This window comes from Stylophora pistillata, chromosome 13, assembly GCF_964205215.1.
Source record: "Stylophora pistillata chromosome 13, jaStyPist1.2, whole genome shotgun sequence".
Taxonomy (NCBI): domain Eukaryota; kingdom Metazoa; phylum Cnidaria; class Anthozoa; order Scleractinia; family Pocilloporidae; genus Stylophora; species Stylophora pistillata.
The window spans coordinates 11,061,467-11,082,564 of NC_142531.1; the positions used below are offsets into that span (position 1 = coordinate 11,061,467).

The 21,098-nt window shown below is 39.7% G+C and overlaps 3 protein-coding genes across 4 annotated transcripts; 1 reads left to right on the forward strand and 2 right to left on the reverse strand.

The window, feature by feature from the left end:
- Positions 1–257: 257 nt before the first annotated feature.
- Positions 258–8,081, forward strand: LOC111322096 (digestive cysteine proteinase 1). Its single transcript, XM_022925142.2, has 9 exons — positions 258–514; positions 1,208–1,380; positions 4,971–5,208; positions 5,361–5,565; positions 6,083–6,276; positions 6,706–6,797; positions 7,000–7,161; positions 7,247–7,430; positions 7,717–8,081. Exons 1-9 carry the CDS (start codon positions 319–321, stop codon positions 7,902–7,904), a joined length of 1,632 nt encoding a protein of 543 aa, XP_022780877.2. The 5' UTR covers positions 258–318; the 3' UTR covers positions 7,905–8,081.
- Positions 7,472–14,321, reverse strand: LOC111322094 (uncharacterized). Its single transcript, XM_022925138.2, has 8 exons — positions 13,596–14,321; positions 12,260–12,754; positions 11,931–11,984; positions 10,855–11,741; positions 9,943–10,579; positions 9,663–9,793; positions 8,938–9,097; positions 7,472–8,612 (listed from the first exon to the last, which is right to left on the reverse strand). The coding sequence occupies exons 1-8, from the start codon at positions 13,627–13,629 to the stop codon at positions 8,401–8,403; spliced, it is 2,610 nt and encodes an 869-aa protein (XP_022780873.2). The 5' UTR covers positions 13,630–14,321; the 3' UTR covers positions 7,472–8,400.
- Positions 14,322–14,461: 140 nt separating this feature from the next.
- Positions 14,462–21,085, reverse strand: LOC111322095 (uncharacterized). 2 transcript variants are annotated; one of them, XM_022925140.2, is made up of 6 exons: positions 20,533–21,085; positions 19,457–19,638; positions 18,601–18,723; positions 16,774–17,478; positions 15,906–16,083; positions 14,462–15,666 (listed from the first exon to the last, which is right to left on the reverse strand). In XM_022925140.2, the coding sequence occupies exons 1-6, from the start codon at positions 20,966–20,968 to the stop codon at positions 15,545–15,547; spliced, it is 1,746 nt and encodes a 581-aa protein (XP_022780875.2). In that variant the 5' UTR covers positions 20,969–21,085; the 3' UTR covers positions 14,462–15,544. The 2 variants fall into 2 exon arrangements, with proteins under 2 accessions (XP_022780875.2, XP_022780874.2); XM_022925139.2 differs by having other exon boundaries at positions 19,433–19,638.
- Between the last annotated feature and the right edge of the window lie 13 nt (positions 21,086–21,098).

The following is a 21,098-nucleotide window of genomic DNA, read 5'->3' on the forward strand; positions in this document are numbered from 1 at the left end:
AGGGTTCAAATCCTATCCCAAGCGCTAGCCTAAATTTTGTGCTAACTCTGTGAAGATTTTCCAACCTGTTTTTTTTTTTCTAGATCCCAGTCCAGTTATCATTCTTGTTGTTTTTTAATTCCAATCCCAGTGGAAAAAGGCAAATTCGAGTCTTAGTTGTACCTTTCAGGCCTCTAACCAGCATTTGTTAGTTAGGATGTATTATCCAAGTACCGAGTAGCTTCCTGGGTTCAAGTTTAACTCTCCGTACGCCTTGTAACTCAATATGTCGTGATAATCACGAGATCTTACGGTGAGTCGAAGATCGCCCTCGACGAAATGGCTTTGACTTTCGTTATCTCTTTGCTTTTCCTATCTGAAGTTGTTGCAAAGCCATTGTCGGAAACTCCTCCGCAATGGTCCAACGCTTATACTGTCTCTGGCGTGCTGCGCTTGCCTTACGCGGAAATCGTGGAACCAATGGAGGTATGGTTTGACGGTGAGAATGGCAGAAGCAGGATCGATTATTATTCAGGTGAGACCAGCAGAGGCAGGAAACGTCGCCAAGTTATCGTCTTTCTCTTCTGTATCCTTTATATTTTATACTACGATGTTTTGGGGAGTAAGGTCCGCCCTGTTTGCTCACAGATGAGAGTTAATTCTTCACTTTAGGTTCACTGCTTAGGACGCGTGACCAAATATTATTTCTTTGTATCTAAATTCAAATTCCGTCTCTAAATAAACTGTTTTGTTTTATCTAAAAGACGGTCAGCGTAAAACGCAGACTGCAGACTGCAGACCAGGGGTAAAATGCAGACTCGGTTCTAAGACAACCCGCGGTCACAGTGTTTTGGGACTTGTGATTCCATAGTTCATATTCCGTTGTCCATAGACAAGCTTTGTAGAACAACTGCCTCAAAGGTCTTAGAGACAGTGATAGTACCTTGGCGTGGACTTTTCATAGACCCAGCCCATTTTCAAGACCTGTAGGCTTATTGCTTCTTGCTATTATTAAATAATACTTGAATCCCATACCACCTCCAACATGAATAATGCCTGGCCACTCGATAAATATATGTCAACATTGCAAAAGCCTGTGAGGGGTTCTGATAAATTTGAGTGCTGTAAAATTTTACATACTGGAGCTCCATTTTAAATCAGACCATAGGCTTTTAGCAATCTTGGGTAACAATAGAAATATTGAGGGGAATTGTTTTCCTTTTCCAAGGGTTGGATGTTACAATTCAGCGAGGAGATGTTGGGATGTTCGGTTTAAGTTACAGGGTTTGTCCAGAGACTACTGAGACTGAGTTCAATGTGAAAACCTGCTTCCAAGTAAAGGGAACCAAGGATGCCCGAGTCAAAATACAGTCAGTTTTGCCTGATCTCTCTAATTTCAAGGCAAGTTGTACAATGTTATGTAATATTTGAGGAATTTTGTGGGAGATGTATCAACCTAAAATAGTTTCAACACAGGTGAGCTTCAGATAAATCAGTCATGTTCCAGTTAGTCCATGAGAAGAAATTCACTTCATTACTAATATGCAAGGAGACAAGGCATGAGAGGCATGTAAGGCATGTGAGGCATAAAAACAAACTGTATGGTTCAAAAGGGCCAACTGTAACCACAGGCATCCCAAGCTCACATCTTGAGCAAAAGTGAAGGATTATTTCATGAAAGCATCACGTGTTGTGTGATGTGGTGTTAAGTTATGCAAGCAACCTTTGAGAATTCAAATGCGTTTTAAAGAATAGTATGGGGAACAAAATATGGTCCATTTAAAACATTTAATATTCCGAAATACACGTTAGAGTAATAAAACTTACTAATTCCTTGTGTGTCCATCGTGTTTTTTGGTGATTTCTGCTGTTTTGGGCTTGCGTTTGAGTGGTACGGTCAATTTATGTACAATACTTACCCCATCCCCACAGTGATACCTCGCTTTGATTCATTGTCCTGATCTACATAAATTGACCGTACCACTTCCAGTAGAAATAAAATTAATGTAGACCCAAGCTTCTTGCATGGCCATGCCCACTTTACGTGTCAAGGCATTGGCAGGAAGAAACAAACTTGGAAATGATAGTAGAAAACATTCATTTACAGTGTAATGCACGGAGATTTTTGGAATTGAGACACTTTCTAGGGTGCAATAATCTTGGATCGTAAGCTGTGGATAAAAAAGTTGCAGAATAGATGGATTTTCTGGGCACAACCACCTCCACATGGACAATGGGTTGAAATCGTAGTTTTCAGCCTTGACTTCGTCTGATAACAGGAAAAGCAGTGATGGCAAAGCAAGCCCAAAACAGCAGAAATCACCAAAATACACAACAGACACACAACGTGTTAAAGTGCTACTGAAACGTAATTTTCATATCCGAGATTTTTGCAATATAATAGAGTTCGAACGTCATTTGCAAACGCTGTGTACTTTTTTTGGGCCAACGCATAGCGGAAAGTACATTTTTAATCATTCGAAGTTGACCAGCTGAGATCAAAATTGGCGGCCATCTTGGCGCAGCCAAAACAGTCCTGTGACGTCACTGGTTGTGTACTTTTGTGAAAGAAGGGTAAAAGCATGGAGTGTGGCTTGCATGTTGGGAGGCCGAAAAAGAGGATTTCGGGCAAAATGCCATCCTCGTCTTATTCATCGGCGGCCACATCGGCATCTTGGCTATCTGCGAGAGGTTCGCTTGGATAGGGAGCAAAATACCGACTGATACCGAGAACGAATCTCTACCTGTCTATTTAGTTAATCAGCAACTGACGAGATCCACAAGATTAGGATCGAAACCGCGGTCTTGCTTGACCATCTACAGAAAATGTCGAAAGATGTTATAACGGCAGATGGGCTACTAAACGCCCCGGGCCAAAGCAATGCCATTCAGAGAATGAAGAAAACATGGAAGCCTCATACGACACCGCCACTGAAGATGATCTACTCGGCAAGTCTGAGGATAACAAACAAATCCCTCTGTACCAAATGCCTAGCAGAACATCCCCAGAATCCCTACAATATAGGGCGAGGGCCAAAATAAGAGCAGACGAGGATTTTAAAAATGAGATAAAGCAAATCCTTAACAACGCGGAGCAAGAAACAGTGAAGGCGATCATGTGCTTCTATGAACGTGAAATCGGTCGTTTTAATACCAAAATAAAGAAAAGAAAACGAGGCAAAACGGCTGGAACACTGAACACTAAGAACTGTATTACGATCGAATCAGCGCACGTAACGTAAGCTGAAAGCAATCAAGACAACTCAACAATCAAGACAGTCAAAAAAATAGCTGTACATCTACAAAGGCGAACGATTCGAAAAAGACGCAATCCCTGATGTGCGCACTCAGTGCCACACATAAAGCAAATTCTCATGAAAAACTGGCATTTAATAGAAACACAACCACTACTGAGCAAACTATGCAAAAATCCACCACTCATATCCTACAAAAGAGGGCAGTCACTCAAAGACATACTCGTGAGGGCTAAATGTCGAATAGGCTACTCTAAACACACGCTCGGGAGTCATGTAGGCCTGTCAACCCCATTTTACGCCACCATCTTCCTCTTCGCTACTGGAGACAACTTTGCTTCGTTCAGAAGAAGATTCACTTGACAAAACTTCAATATCTGCCATCTCCTTCGCCCACGAATACAAACAAACAGTGAGTGAAATAAACCACGCTATTGGAGTGAACAAAACCAGTGACATCATCAATCCATTTCACTCGGTACCAGGGCCCGGACATGGTTTTGTGTAAAATTTTTGATTTGAACGGTTGAAAAAGATATCTTTCGCTTCTTTTTGGCCAAAGCAAATTATCTCATGATGATCAGCATATTCAAAACTACAGGTTAGAGCAAATATTTCAGATACGAAAATTTTGTTTCAGTAGCACTTTAAATGTTCATATTTCAGAATATTTAGTGTGTTAATTAAATTGACTATATTTTGTTCCCCATACTATTCTTTATATTGCATTCAATTTCTCAATGGTTGCTCGCGTAACTTAACACCGCGTCACACAACACTTGACGCTTTCATGAAATAATCCTTCACTTTTGCTCAAGACATGAGCTTGGGACACCTGTGCTGTAACAGACATATAACAATGCAACAACATGTCCTTAATACTACCTTAAAAAAACCTGAGGGATTACTTTGTAACCCAAAGAACATTGCTATTTTGTCATGTTTTGCTTACTTTTCATGGGTCACAGGAATTCCTGTCACATTTTACAAATTTCCCATAATGCCAATGTAGTAATAGCTTCCTTTAATGAGCTACTAAATTGTGAAAAATATGCACAATGCTGCAAAATCCTTAGAGGCTAATTTACAGAAGACACCAATCAAGAACATATCAAGTGATTTGTGGAATCAAAGCAGAAAGAAAAACCATCTAAGGAGAGGAGAGCTGTTCAACCCAGGCTCTTGTGCTCTCAATATAAATTGGGAGTGACCATTGAATGTTGTGTGACAATGTTCATTCTGCAAGCATTTTCCAGCAGCCAAACAAAACTAAACTATAATATTTGCTTAGAATACGTACTTCCATCTGAGATTTCTTTAAAAGAATTTATTTGCATCGCCTCACATGCCACACCCCATGTCTTGCACTTTGTAACAAGCCGTGATGTTTTCTTCACGAGGGCATTTTGCAAGAACAATGCCTCACTTCATGCATGTAAACAATGGATGTGATAAGGTTTTGGTGCCCCATTTATGTCTGGGATTGAATACAAGTAGTACTTACTGCACACTTCATAGGACTTCAAGTAAGAATGTGATTTCAGAAACATCATATTTGGCATAGCCATATATTGGCTTCAGTGAAATTTTGTTACATTAGACACCTTGAGGTGTGCATTTTAAAGAGATTGCCTCTTGTTAATGGTCAGTCCTAGACATACTTCTTATGTCAAATAAAGTAATTAAGGTTAAAATTTTTGTTTGTCTGTTTGTGTTTTCACATTTCTCTCTCTCCAGTTTGGTGGCTATGGTGTCTGTCGTTCAGGCAACTGCACTGTATGGACTTACAATCAAACAGAACAACACAAAGTTAACACATACAACATGTATACATCCCAGTCTAAACCCCCAAATCCTGTTCGCTATGAAATGCTCGGCTACGATACCCTTTTGGGTTCTCACTATGACAAATATTTGATCGATTATATGGATTATTCATCTCAAATGCCACCCGCGAAAGTGTTTGAGATCCCAGGTTTGTTTGTTTATTTTTTGTTTGTTTTTTTCCCTGGTCTGATAATATTTCGTTTCCACCTCATTTTAAATATAGTGGATAAAAAATGGTATTTTGGATGAAGACATTTGCATTGCTTAACTGTTGTTTTGAAATTTTCCTTGTTCAATTAGGTATGACTTGTAGAGATTTCCCTGGCCCTGGGGCAATGACAAGCTTATTGGCAAACCCTATGCAAGAGTTTGTTGAACCTTATGGCCATGAAAAAGTACATGAGCTGTTTGAACACTTCTTAATCAAGCACCCCAAAAGATATGCCAATACAGTGCAGAGGGAGGAGCATAACAAGCGCAGAAACATCTTTCGACAAAATTTGAGGTAAGGATGAAAGCTTTGATACTTGATGAATGTCATGGTGTGCTTTGCTCTGTAGCTTGCCTGATAGGTTGGCAGATTTAGTGAAGCTGCCCCTATTGAATTTGATTATTTTTATCAATCCAAGTAACTTTGTTCTATCACATTGGCATCACAATGTGATAGAACAAAGTTTTCCTCCAGTGTTTAAGGAGGTCTCATAAAAAGCAAGAAGCAGGTGGTGTTCCTCATTGGTGAATATCGTATTGAAACTGATCCAGTTATGTAATCGTCTGTGATCCCTCAACCCATTATGCTATGAGTGATCAAGACAGAATTTCTCTTGTCAATACAATGTCAAGCAGACAAGTGACGAGAATAAAGAAAAATATCAATATGGGGATAATTAGGAGATCCAATACCAAATTCTCTGAACTAACATCATAAGAATTGTATGGTGATAGTAAGGAGAATTACTAATTAGATCTTCGGAGGGAAACAGTTTAAAATTCTCTTATGTGGACCCTAACTTTGATCGTAGGTTCATTAATTCGCACAATCGTAAGCACGTTGGTTTTCAAGTTGCTGTAAATCACTTGGCGGACCGCTCACCTGAAGAACTCAGATTACTTAGGGGGCGTACTCATACGGAAGGGTATAACGGTGGGCTACCATTTAAACCAGACTTGTCAACTTTGAAGGATGTCCCGGACACTATGAACTGGCGACTTTATGGTAACGTCACTTACATATAATAAAATAATGTAATAGTAGTTTTATGAGTAAAACTTTGATCGTAAAGGTAGATTTTTGCCATTAGCGATCGTTTCATTATTCCCATGACATCACATATTAATTTTTAAAAACACTAATTATGGGGCAAGTTATGTGTTGGTTTGTAAAATGTGTTTTTATATGGCCACACACTAAGTTGAGAGATTTTGGAAACTGTGGAAAAACGCAGGATTTTTCATGCTCTGCTAACATGACACCAGGTAAGTTACATAAGTTATGCATCCTATGAGAAGTACTAATAAAATAATTTAGTTCTCTTTGCTCTCTCATTGCTAAGAGAATTAAACTGACGTCGGCTGAAAGTCGAAAGTTGTGTGGTACTAAGTTTAAAGACATGCAGATTAAAGTAGCTGTTTACGTCAATTTTAGGAGCGGTGACCCCTGTTAAAGATCAAGGGGTGTGTGGGTCGTGTTGGAGTTTTGGCACGACCGGGACAATCGAAGGTGCTTTGTTTCTCAAGGTGGGTATATTCAATGTGCCTTCAGAACTCTAAGCGTATCGAAACAGAGGTTCTATACACATTTAAGCAGCGGATTTTCCTGCCTTGTGATCCATCACAAGTTGTTTACAAGCGCTTTTCAAAACAGATTCTACCACTGTTAGACATTTATGCTTAACTGGTAGGATAGCCTGACTATCATTACGATTTACAATTCTTGCAGACAAAGAAACTTGTCGGCCTTTCTCAACAAAATCTGATCGATTGTTCTTGGGGTTATGGTAATAACGGATGTGATGGCGGAGAGGAGTTCCGATCATATCAGTGGATAATGAAACATGGGGGTATAGCGACGGAATATAGCTATGGACAGTATCTGGCACAGGTCAGTGTTTTAAAAATCAAGGAAATTCTATTTAGTAGAATGGTATCCTATGTTTTTCTCACTCTTTTTTATTCCATCTTCTCAGGATGGGAGATGTCACACAGGGACCATTGGTGCCAAAATAGCAAGCTATGTAAACGTCACCTCAGGAGATCTTAAAGCGCTCAAGGTTGCCATAGCTCAGAAAGGGCCAGTAGCAGTTGGAATAGATGCTTCGCACCGGTCATTTGCTTTCTACTCCTTTGGAGTGTACTACGAGCCTCAATGTGGTGCGTCTTTAGCTATAAGATCTCCAACCACGATTAGCAAGTCCTTAAAAACAAGTTTTTGATAATGTAGTGTAGGGAAAGAAGGCAATGGATCTTTTGCAATAAGTATCAGAGGTTTTCACTTCTCCAAATTAAATCTTCATGAGGTACTCATTAGTTCTCCTATATTTTCTAACCCTTTTTGTCTGTTGGTTGGTTTGTTTTGAAGAGGGACTTGATTTTTAGACCAATGTGTGCACATAGTCGATTTTCTTAGTCTTAAAAAAATCGTTTTACTCTCTGGTAGGAAATAGTCCTGAAGACTTGGATCACGCAGTGCTAGCCGTTGGTTATGGCACCATGAATGGGCAAGCTTACTGGCTGGTAAAGAATTCGTGGTCCACACACTGGGGCAATGATGGCTACGTCCTCATGTCTCAGAAGGGTAACAACTGCGGTGTTGCGACCGATGCAACCTTTGTTAACCTAGTATAGTTTAGAATCGCTTGGTTGCTTCATGCGAATCATTAAACGAATCGGTTTTAAACCAAAGTAGGTTCGCTGACTGAATTAGCTTTGATACTCTAGAGGGCTGAACCTAAAACTATGAAATATTAGTGAAATAATGTAAACGATTCGCGAAAGTAAAAACATTAAACCTATTTTTGCAGAGTTTGTGTATTGTTTGACCTGGTGGGACCACTGCACTGTGACAGTATTGACTTCATAAATATCTTTGATAACGCCTCCTGAGAAAATTGTTAAGTTTTCGATGCTTGAAGCAGCAAATTGATACTGGCTATGCCGAATTTGTCATTAACAATATCCTAGTTAAAGGTGAATAAAACACTTCTTCCGTTCGTCTTTGTTAAGCTGTGACGGACGAGTAACCAGACTCGTTAGAGGAAAATCCTTGCCCATTTGGTTTAAGTTATTCCACTTATTGGCAAACACCAAGCTCTATATCGAGAAACTATTCTTGTAGATTATTTCAGTCGCTATGATGACTTTCCATGTCTGTTAGGTTCTCGTTCAAAGTCCTTCTAAAACAAGGGTGTAAAGATTTACTTCTGTGTCTTCTGGATAATCCGAGTCGAAGGGGTCGGTTGTTGGAAGCCTTTGGTAATGGTTTGACAAGGAATGGTGTTCCTTCTTTGAATTCAGTTTCCATACAGTCACCACTCTCTTGGAATTCGTTGTCTCCTTAAAGAAAACGGTAAAAAACCGTCGATAAGATGACAAGTCATGCCAACTCCTGACACATTTCACTCCACTACCCCACCACATCAGATAAAATCATCAGTTAAACAGTAAGACCCAATTTAACAGGACGGCGAGTAATCTTCGTTGCCTCGTGAGAAGTAGTGACAACTAGTAATTATTTTAAACGCTACGCGAACCTCATAACGAAAAACACTATTGGTAGTTCTTTGCAAGCTTGTTTGCTTTATACGGTTGATTGGTTGGTCAGTTTGTTTTGTCTTGCGGTTTATCTCAACAATTTGACACATTGAAACTCAAGTAATACCTTGTCCAGTGAGTAGGGTGTAATTCTCTGTAGGCTTTGAGGCTTTTGCCTGCTGATTTTGATAAAGAACGTCATTTTTCCATGAAAACGCAGGTGTTATTTTGTGCATGTTCTTCCTCCGTTTTTCGCTTTTGAACTCTCCATTGCAGCTAGGCACGATCTGTGAAAAAAGCTTTGAGTGTTAACGATTCTGTTTATATTTACCTCGTCCTACAAGTAAAAGTTGAAATGCTTTTACACAAATTTAGGATCGTATGTCAAGTAGATTCAGTGTCGTAAAATCAAAGCCAGAGTAATCACATCGTTAAATTGCAACAGAGCATTACAAGCCAATGAGGATTCGAAGTGAAATCAAGCAAACTGTTTAAAGCGCACGAAAACGCGATTGACTATAATAGATTCAGTTCCGCGTCTGATTGGGTCTGAGGGTAGCGCCAGTTTCTAGACCAATCACAGAGTGACGCTAAGCAAAATGAAAGCCATCCGGATTTCTTTCGCCAGTCGCCTATGAAAATTTCTTCGATATTGGCCTAATGAAGGAACGAGTTACATTCGCGGAGCTAGTGTCTCAAAGAAGCTATAGTAACTACATAATGTTAATAGCCACTCAACATGTTTCTACCACCTGCTCTCTATTTATTTTTGCTTGTGGATTTCGACAACTAAGAGAGGCAAACAGAGAGATAGCTAACAACTTGTCTAGCAACTCTTAAACGCTAACACACCTGAGATTTTTCCAAAGCTCCTTTAACAAAAATCATAGCAAAATGAAGCAGCTCAGGGCCATCCAATTCCAGCATCCCCCTCTCGATTTCGGCTCGAAAGTGATCGCTTTCCTTCTCATCTTTCATCTCTCCTGAAAAAAAAAAATGTACCGTACCTATCTAGCTCTCATGAAAGTGACTGTAATTGTTCTTAACTAAAAGCGGAAGCGCCAGAGCATGTTGCCTCCCTTCCTACTTTAATAGCTTTTAGTGGTATTTATATCATAATTTAATATCTGACCTGATGCGGCTTTAAGAGGTTGATCTTCTTGATGACCATAATTGAATTCGTCCACGTTCTCCTTACTTTCCATTAATGGGTGCTGATCGTCCGTTCTCAAAATGGCCATCCCCTGTTCGCCATTTGAAGCAGAAGCGGCTGTGGTCTGATTCACATTTACCTTACAAGGATAATTTTTCATAATCCCTCTTTCTCGGTGGTCTGCAACTTCTTCAGTTTCCATCTTTTCTATCCTTGTTTGATCACAAATGGCTTGAGGACGATTCGTTTCTTGCGAGTCGACTGGGACACCTGTGATCAAGTGTTTCTCAGGGTTACCCTCACAAACCTTATCAGTTTGACTTAGAGCTTTTTCTGTGAGGGAAACGGATTGAGTATCCAAGGAGTTGTCTGAAAAATCATCCAGGCTGACTTTTTCAAAACGTTCAGAATTTAAAAGAGTACCATGGTTAAAGCTGTGCTCTGGTGAGATCGGAGAGAAGCGCTCGAAACCTTTTAAAAGTCGGTCTTGCGACACTATAGTTTCGCGGCTCATCCAGTCAATGACCTCTTTTCGTTCGTGCAACACCTGCATTTCTCCTTTCATTAAATCTCTTCCCAACTGTAACGTACTGATATCCATGTCGTCAAAGCTAACCTATATGACAACGACAGGATTTAAACAGAAACGCTAAGTGTTATTTTACTTCGGCAGAAATGGAGAAAGAAGTTCCAGTTATATGAACACTTGGAGGTAACATTGTGGTTATAATCATGTTGTGCCTGAGAAGCTAAGGGTTAGACTACGGGCAAATAAACTTGGTGCAACCAGTTAGATACCTGAACAGAATTTATCAACCATCCCGGCTAACTGATCAGTTAGTCTCCATGTATAGTTGTATATTCGCATTACCTTATCTAAAAGCTACTTACGTTTGTTATCAGGTCATTTTCACCTATTACACGAAGAGACGAGCACATGTCGATGGACACTCTCTGAGCTAATGGGGGATACTGGCCTCTGTCGTAATAATTAAATTCATGCCGCGAACTATTGGCCGCTTTATATAACTGAACATGGGTCGAGTCATCATTGATGATGTTGAACACATGTTCCTTCTCTGCAGGTTCTGAGTTGCCCGCAGGGTGATCGGCCGTGAGACATGGTTGACCACATTGAAATTTTGAGCACATTGATGATACTTCAGCTTCAGTACATCCAGACAAGATAGCTCCCTTTGAACCTTTTTCATCACTTCCGGGGAAGCAGCTTTGCTTGGCCAACTTTGGGCGAAGCGAATCAGAACATGATACTACGGTGTTTTGTTCTTCGTAATGTGGTGTCTTTCCAATCAGAAAGCGGTCTGCTTTTGAATTCTGCCAGGTTAGTCGACTCTTTTTGGAGTTAAGCAATGGTCCTTCGTTGAAAGAGCTTACTTTCATAAATGTATTTCTAGGCAATTGTCCGTCTGGCATTCCTAGTGTCTTTTCCTTGGAGTTTCCATCTTCGTGCTGAATAGGTACCTCTTGATCAAGGCCAATGCGAGGACCAAGATCGCAATCAGAATTCGTTCTTTCTTGAGAAAAGAGCTCGAGATCCTCGGTGAAATTGTCTATGTCATCGTCTAAATCCATTTTGCCGAACTTCTCGGCACGTAAGCAAATTGTTTCATGAACAGGGCTCCTTCTCTTCAGGACTCTGGGATTTTGATCAGAGTGCTCATTGTGGAACTGACTCTTTATTTGCTCGATTTGTTCCTTAGTTAACAGATGAGCTTCTTCAACCATAGCAAGGAATGGCATCGTGGGTCGGTGTGTAGCTACGAAAAGCGAAAGGGTAAACTTAATGAGGTTTGAGAGACAGGAAAAAAAACAGCTTTTTTATAATCAATATATAGCAAAATGATACTGAGAATCAAACATAGGTCCAAGCCTTTGATCTGTCAGCATCGATAATGAACGATTCACCTTCGACCGCAACATCAAATAAGGAAATACTGCAAACTTACATTTACTCCCCACTGCTGGTGACTTGATTCCGATGGGTGGCCAAACAACTGGAACTGAAAAATAAAAATACCACGAGTTATTCGTGATCCCTTGACGTCTCTGCTTTCTTATAGCGCGGTGTGCGTGTTAACCGACAGTTTTGTAGTTAATCATAACACATTTACTGCTTTTGAAAAGTTACGTTTGAAATACCCTGACAAAGGAACAACTCAGTGGATCAGGCAAAGAAAGTCAACGCACTTTGATAGGAGAAAATTATTCTGGTTCTTGTGCTCTTAATTTAAATGTTTAACATGTCATTCATAGCACACCCATCGTTTTCGCTAACCTTTGTTTATCAGATCATGTTCAAACTTCCCACGGACATTCCAATCAAAGTAGAATTCGTGCTGCATAGCGACTGATTTCTTTCCCGCGTAATCTTTGCTGTCCTTGAAGCTTTCGTTTGAGCAGGCAACAGGTGGTGGTGAACGACTTACACACTTCACGGGAAGTTCACGTGGATCCGTCCACTGCTCTATCAGAAGCATTTCAGCACTTAACCCGGCGTGTGTCATTGATCTTCGATCTTGAGCTGGAGGATTTGACATTGATAATGTTCTGTGATCTTCTGTGACTTGTGGTGTTTCTAATTGGCATATTTGCTCGTCATAAACAGGGACTGTAAATTCACAGTGATCGTTTATGCGTTGTTCATCATTATGACTGATTGATTGCGATGCTCCTACTCTCAGTTGCTCGCCGCTGGTTTTAAAGGCGACCTGCCTTTCCTCCTTCTGTTTTCCTAAAACATTCGATGTAATTCCGCCCACTTGAAGATTATCTGTTAAGATTTAACAGATGATCTTAATAAATGTTGTCAGGCAACTGCTTTCCAACAGAATAATGAATTATTTGACGTTTTATAATTAATCAGAATAATGACTTTAGTAATACACTTAAGAACCATTACAGGACTTCATAATTGGAGGCAAATAGGACGGAATTATATATCATCGCTTTTCTGTCTGAGACAAAGGCATGAAGTTTTATTGGCCGCTTGATTTGAAAACGAATGAGGCCATAATCTGCGATAAAACTCCTCAAACAAGGTATTTTTTCCACTGTGGCTGATGTTGTAATACCTCGCAAAAAGTACCGTAAGAGTCTGGGAGATCAACGTTAAAACAACTGTTCATTCATTTTATAGCAGTTTGCCTGTTCAGTATAATTATATCCAGTTCAAAAGTAAAAGATAACAATAACTTTTGCATACTTCATTTAACCTCTCGTACCAGACAGCATTATGCAACTACCCCTCGAGTTCCAAGTGACGAAATTCGCCTCTTGTAGCTTTCCACATATTTTGATGTGATTCAAATGTGTTGCTTTTTTTAGGTCTGCCTTTAATCAGTACGAGAGTCTCATTTAGACAGGTTCGTTTTTCCTTGGACGAAACTGCATGCAGTCCAAATAAATTTCACCTCGAAAGAAGTCACTGGAAAAACTACTCTTACTAAACGACATCTTTTACTCGACAAAAAATTTGTAATAACACAAATTAACCCTCGCTTTTTCGACTAATATACCTAAATAATACATGGACGTCCAATTTGACCTTTAATTTTCCGACTGATATGCCTGCAATATTCATTCACACTTGGTACTGCAATAGGGCTGCTTACCATCATAGAATGACCTTTGCGTTGGTTCGTCCATAATTAGGAATCTACGAAGCTGGCTAGCTTCTTACTTGCATTCTGCAAAATTAAAAAGGGGAAGAAGCAAATTCCTGAGACAAGGGACAAAAAAAACCAAAAGTAAGAAAAACAATTTACTTACGAACGTTTTCAAAAAACATTTCTTTCCAAAGGTATCATCGCGAATTGTTAACAAAACTCTCAAGCTTTAAATAATTTATAGGGTAGCTTTGTTTAACCTGTGATACTTTAAATGTAAAACAAAATTCACTCTTACGAAAAAGTAATTTGAAGATAAACTGGAAAAAGCTTAAACTTATGGACTGAGAATACTCATCGCGGCCCAAAAGTGTCGGACTGTTTATCGAGAACAGTTAACAAATTGGCGGGAAAAAGTGACGCGGCTACCAAACTCGCCTAGTCTGTGGCCATCCATACTTAGCGGGGAAGGAAGGGGAGCGGATCGTCATCATGTAGCAAACAGCCAGGTTTCTGGTTCAAAAACGCTCAAAAATACCGTTTCAGAAATCAAATCTCCAGCAGGTTTAAAAATACTGCGTTGTATTTTCAAATTATCATTCAATAACAGGAAATGAATTCGCCTTTGTCACGTTGCGGGCAAGGGAACACATCCTTTATCTTGATCATTCTCGCTGAGAATTTTGAGAGCAAAGCCCAGTTCGATGGAGCTCTTGTTAGATGTCAACTACCCGATAGTAAACTATTCCACTGATCTGTTCTTGAATCATAATCCACATTCGTAGTTTACGCGCCATTTTGCAGTCCAGTGCTGTAACTGAGACCTCTGGTGCTTTACTGTAAATAGGATGCGAAAAAAGGGCGTGGTCGTCTTAAAACCACTAACATTTTCGTTTAATCTTTTGTGTTCAACGGAAGGCTTTAATGCATTATGTAACACAGAAACGATAACTTTGATAAAGCTGTTATATAAAAGATTAAAAGGAAAATTAAAAATTTCTAAGCTTGACCGTTGTAAGGCTGTCCACTTTGAAATATATCAAAGGAATAGATATCTGTTTTCGAACTCAACAGTGGATTAATTTAAAATGAGACCTTCAACTGGCGTATCCGTATTAATGATCGTTTTGATCCTTCACGTATGGATAAAATACGCGAACGTATTTGAAATAAAGTATGCATTTAAAACTGAACTTAACTAAGGGTAGCCTCGCTTTGACTCAAATCGTGTTACTGTCCTTTATGATAAGAGATAACGTTATCGAGCCCCTCGTCATTGTCACCTCATCTTCATTTCCCCTTCTCACACAGAAGCTTGAAAGCATCAGTGCATGTCGAGATTTTTGGTTTTCAAAATCTTAGTTAAAGATAACGAGACCAGTGATAACAATTCTCCCCGTTCAATCATATTTGCCTAACTTTAGAGTCAAGAGAGTTCTGACATATATTGACGTATAACTAAGGTCTCTTAGTGGTCTCCCACCAAGGCATAAGGAAATCAACTAGACCAAACTTTAGTGTGGGCTCAAAAGTCCGCATCAAAGCATGCAAAATTACGTAAATTTGCACACCACAAGCCGTATACGAGGAGCAGTTCTGGCGTATTCTGATTTGAGAAATTTGAAATTGTAACAGCTCCCCTGGATTGTCTTCAATGCGTTTTACTGGTACTATCTCTAAAAGCTTGAATTTTCACAAGGTTTTCTTTACTCTTGTTGGTAAGTCCCAAACATCATGTAAGTCTTAAGCATCGGTTGCATTTTCAAAGACGATGCCAGACATCTGCACATCAGAATACTATACCTACATGAATGCATATTTTCATTAGTAAAACGTCGCCATATGGACGACAAAACTCTTCACGGTTTTTTAACGGTTTCGTTCTCAATACAAAAAGAAGATCAGCATTTCCATAAGAGCACGCGTTTGCGTAAAGCGACAGTGCATATGTACTGTTACTGGTAATATCTGGATGACTTTTGTTGGCTACTGGATGAACTGTATCCTGTTCCAGGCTTGTGACTCCTGCTACCCTGATGATGATGGTGTCTTGAGTGACAGGAACTTCCAGAAGACCCTATGACGTAAGACCAATTCATCCAATTAGTGAAGGCTTACATGTAAGTCTGAAAACAGTGTTTGAGACTATTCTCCCTTTAAGGGAGGGGGAAACTAGCCCTTACCCACCTCCCCCCTCCTCCCCTCTCCTCTCCTCAGCCTTTTAATCACGTTTACCAGTTTGGGTTTGATTCCCAAACCACAGCTACAGGGAAGGCAAGTGAGCACTTTCCACAACCATACTTCGTTCAAACTTGCCTGTGTAAGATCCTGAAGATGAAGTTACTTCTTGAGAGCTTTGGTACTTTCCTGAGTACTTCTTTCCAACGTTTCCTTGATGATGGCTCTTTGATCCAGAGTATGGATAAGGACTGAACTTGTGGCTGGCCCTTTTTGTTGGTTGGGATCCCTGTGGATGGTGCTGTTGATAGTCATGCTATCAAACAAGAAATGAAAGGTTAATTTACACACATTAGCTTGACAGCGTTTCCGATGAGAAGCTTGCTTTTTCGGTGTTAAGGCCCAGTATATAAGCCATAATCCTATAAATCATGTTGACTCTGTTAATAGTGTGACTCTTAAAACTACAGTGGTATCATATGACAACACATTTTTACCAAGCTAGCTGAAGAAAGATTTTCAGTGGTCAATGCTCTGAAAGCATCAAAACATCTTTGAAATATGTAGAATCTTTGATGTTTTATATTTGAACATTTTCCCTTCCAGTTATACAGGAAAAGCTGTCAGTGGATTAATGTTGGGATGAAAGGCAAAAGAATTCTGTGAAGATCCTCATTTCAAAACATCCCTCGGTTGGTATAAGAGCTGAAAGTAACAAATTTCATCAACCTTTGCACAAAAACCACCAGAAAATAACATACAAACAAACAAATTGTTCCTTTAGGAGCCACCCTGTTCCTAAAAGTATGTGGCCACGATTCTTTGCTGTGTGTCTTCACCTTCACTCTGCACATGAGTGACTATATGCTCATTTGGTATTGTTTAAATGTGCTAAAGAATAATTGTTTTGAAAACTCTCCGCTATAGGCCAAACCCCCCTCTTTGACTCAAATTTCCTTAAATCTAGTTCTAACTTGCCTAAAACATTTACCAGACAAATATGTACCTGGTAGCTTTGGGAATACCCAAGTCCTGAGCCTGGTCTTTGTTCTGGCTTCTGGTGTTGCTGCTGTTGCTGCTGCTGTGGCAGCGCTATCTGTTGTGATTGATGTCCTGCATCATAAGGCACCTGTCGACTTTGACTCTGACTGCCTTGTTGCTGGTGATACTGCTGTGGTGCCATGCTCTGCTGCCTGTGTTGTGTTAGGTCAGGCTGTTGCCCTTGATGTCCTTGCATTCCAGGGAACTGCGCAGGCTGCTGCTGCTGTTGTTGTTGTTGCTGCTGCAGATGGTAACCATGCTGGTTGCTTACTGCTCCTTGCTGAACTTGATATGCTCCAGATTGTTGCTTTGGTTGGTATCCCTGTTGCTGAGGGTGTGCTTGATAGGACTGCTGTGATTGCAATTGGTGAACACCAGCACCATGTAGAGGATAAGACTGGAGATGTGCCTGGTCCTGGCCAGAAAGTTGCACAGGGTACCCATGCTGAGTTCCTTGGTTATGTGGTGTTGAACTTGGTTGTTGTTGTTGTTGTTGTTGTGGGTGTGGTGGAGGCTGTTGAAATGTTTGTTTCTGACTGCCATGTTGTATGTACTGTTGATAAACTGGTTGCTGCAGCTGCGCATGATATGGAAACTGCTGCTGTTGTTGCTGTTGATGTTGTGGTGGCTGCTGTTGTAATTGGTGACTTGGAAATCCCTGCGGATTTTCCTGTAACATTACAATTCACTGACAATAAATACATTTAATACATTGAATTGTGGTGCATGTAATTGCCATGGCAGCCTCCCTATTACCTAAAAAGTACCAGTACATTAAACCATCTAACATATCAAGTTGTGTTGAAAAATGAAGATGTGAGACAGTCAAAATCAGAAATTACTTTTACACTGAAATTCAAGAGTTTTGTAAGATGAATTTTCCAAATAATTTTGTGAGCTAGCAGTTTTGTTAATTACTTCACAGAAAAATTTTAATTAACTCTTTGCCATGAGATTTGTTATCTTCACTAGCATTGTATGCCACTGCAGAGCCACGAGGGGGAGATGGACAAGAATTTACAACAAAACAAACTCTCATGTGACTCAAGGTTTAGAAACTGAAACCATAAACCCTTTACACCCTAGCATCAGTATGCATATTCTCCATACCTTCCTCTATAAATTTCCCAAGGTACTGACAAGGAGAATCTTTTTAATGATAAAGAGCTTCTTAGGTGGAAGGTTATTTCTTATTTTCTCATAAGCTAAATGTTTGATTCAGACGTGATACTGTAAGGGGATATTAGAAACCAGTCACTTGTAGTGTTTAAAAGGTTAAAGCAGCGAGAGGCGAAAAAACCCTTAATTCTCTAATATGCCTACACCTATTGCTTTAGTAGAAAGATGTCTTGTAATTAACAAATGGTAAACACCACAGCATACACTATTGAGTTATGGATGCACACGGGAGGTTGCTAAGCACGAAAGAAACGAAAGAGTCGCTCGAGGCAATAGCCGAGAGCGACTCTAGCTTCTTGAGTGCTTAGCAAACCTCCCAAGTGCATCCATAACTCAATAGTGTACGCTGTGGTGTTTACCATTTGTTTTATAACATAACATTGATACATTGTAGCTAAAGAGTTCCCTTTTATTTAACAAATCTTACGCGACCAGAAAAAACAAGTGCGCGCGGTAAAATAGTCTTTGCATTTGCTCACATCAGAAGCGTACACCCATGGGCAAATGGGGGACGCTAAATTGACCAATCAGAGCACGTGCTTTACTTTGGTTATGTTATAAGAAGAAAATGGTGTCCCTTGAGTCACAAGGTGAATTGTTCATTATACTGTACCTGCTGAGGTAGTCCCCCTTGTTGTGATGGCTGTCTGTTGAAGGGTGCTGGTGATTCTTGGGGTCTTCCTGTAGAAGGAAGCTGAGAAGGTGGATGTTGCTTTCCTGGAAAACGATTTTCAGGCTGTAGAGTAAGAAAAACTGTTATGGTTACCCTTAATTATGGCACAGTTAATTCTCAAAGTGCATTGACGCCTAAACCCACTGGGTGGTATGCTTAATATACTAAGTGGTTCCCTCATGTTCGACAAAAATCTCCCAGTAGGTTCTGGAATAAGTCATTTGACAACACGTGTAAGTTGATCTGTACACACTAGTAATCCTTTGAAGAGGTTGAAAATTTATTACTTTCCTTGATCCAGTTTGAAGAACAGCCAGAAAATTTATGCATGGCTACTGAAAATACATGTATTTTGAAAGCACTTTACTTTAATGAAGAAAGTAATTCATTGTTCAAAGAAAAAAGTTGGGGCATTCTGTACCCAGACACAGAAAAATATCTGGTATTGTTGGAAAGACTTTGATTACAAAAACTGTGCAAAAGGTGTTCAAGAACTTATAATAACAAAGACAAGTATGTAATAACTTTTGTTATTGTTGCACGATGTATGCAACCTGGTGACACTTTTGTCCATTAATCTTGTTGGCAATTGATGGTCAATTTGCAGTGTTATAGTTCTGCAGAAGAGTTTTTTTAGAGAACTGTTGAAAAGGATCTCGAGATTAGTTTATGTTGAGAGCCTTTTGACAGGATCTTGTTATTAGTTTAGTTCATTTTTTGGTGTTTTTATCAGACCAAGTATTATATACATTTTAAATACACATTTATCCACCTGATTTGTTGTGGTAACAGGTACCTGTACTTGTGAATACCCTGGAAATCTCTCTGCAATTGCTGCTGGATGCACCTGTACTGTCTGGGATGGAAAGGGGGGATGCGGGAGTTGAAGGTTTTGCAACTGTTGAGAATGAATTTGTGCCTGAATAAAACCTGAGAGAGGATGTGCTCGTGAAGGACTACTTGGTCTTCTGATCACACCTGGTAATAAATGAAAACAACACTTGAATGATAGCAAGAGCTAAATTGTACTTGCATGAAACAAAACTTGGTCATGCAAGGCAATGATGATATGTCTGTTTGTTTTGTTTGTTACACAAGTTGGAGACTGGGCCTGAACTTTACTGGTTGGGTTTGATTGACACTGCACGTGAGTTCAGTGATGCATGTCACTTTCAGTGTGTTTTTTCATTGAGAGAGTGCGAGAGACTAAAATGAAATAGTTGTGTTTGTTGAAAGAAAACTTGAGATTGTGACTTCAAGATACTAATCTTGCACTGCCCCTGAGCCATTCCCAAAACCCCAATCAAATTACTTCCAGGTTCAAACCATTTGCTCTACTGCAAGAAACAAGTAATAAAAGGTATTTATGAGATTTCAGTTATTCTTTAGTGACATATCAGCTTTGCTTCTCTAAGCTGAGAGCTACAAATCAAGGAAATATCATGAGGGGAAGCTTATCTTAATTCGAAATTTACCTCAGTCTGCAAGAAAATTTTCCAAGTAAGAAACCTGCCACCCACTCTGTATAGAGTGGTAGACTCAATAAAAATTTGCGAATGCACATTTTAACCACTAGCAAAACTAGCGTTTATGTTAAAAAATATACATGTACTTTATTTACTGGGAATTGGCGTTCAGAAAAGCCATGATTGTAGCGAAACTAGGAAGCTCTCTTGCTTACAGTTCGCCACCAAATTCTTCTTGATGTTAGACAGACTTAGCAGCTGGAATACCATTCGGACTAGATTTTCTCACCGAGAATTTGAATTGTGACCATTTTCAACCAAAGTGTTCCGCTATAGCTGTTGATTTTGAAAATTACTTTTCTTATAATTATATCGAATTTATTGTTCAAGATGATCACACACGTACCTGAATTGGGAACAGTGTCCATCAATCCAGGTTGCGGAGGTACACTTTGCGAAATAAAGGGCTGTCCAGTTGGTAAACCAAGAACACCTCTAGAACTGGTTGTAATATGAACAGATGCCTTCAAAACACCTTGATTCTCCTGTTGTCTCTTCAATTCGTTTTCATAATTTAAAGCTCTTTTGAACTGAGAAAAAAGATCGTGTTTCTTCTGCTTCAGTTGCTCCAGTTTGGCTTCTAATTCAGCGATTTCCTTTTTGACATCTTCTACTGTTTCTTTCTTTTTTTCTTCTTCTTTTTTACGCTGTTTTTCTTCCTCTTCCTTTGCCTTGCTTTCGGCCAGTGCTTGCTTTCCCTTCTCGCGTTGACGCCGTATATATGCGTGCACAGCCCTCAATTGGGCTTTTGTCGGACGAGTTCTTTCAATCAGAACAGGCATCTTCCTTTCAAGTTTCAAAAGACTGACCAATTTCCAAGCGATCACAATATCTGAGCGAGTTTTAGTTTTGTTGTGGTAGATGTCTACGTCGCCATTTTGATAGTTTAATATTCTGATCTGTTTATACATA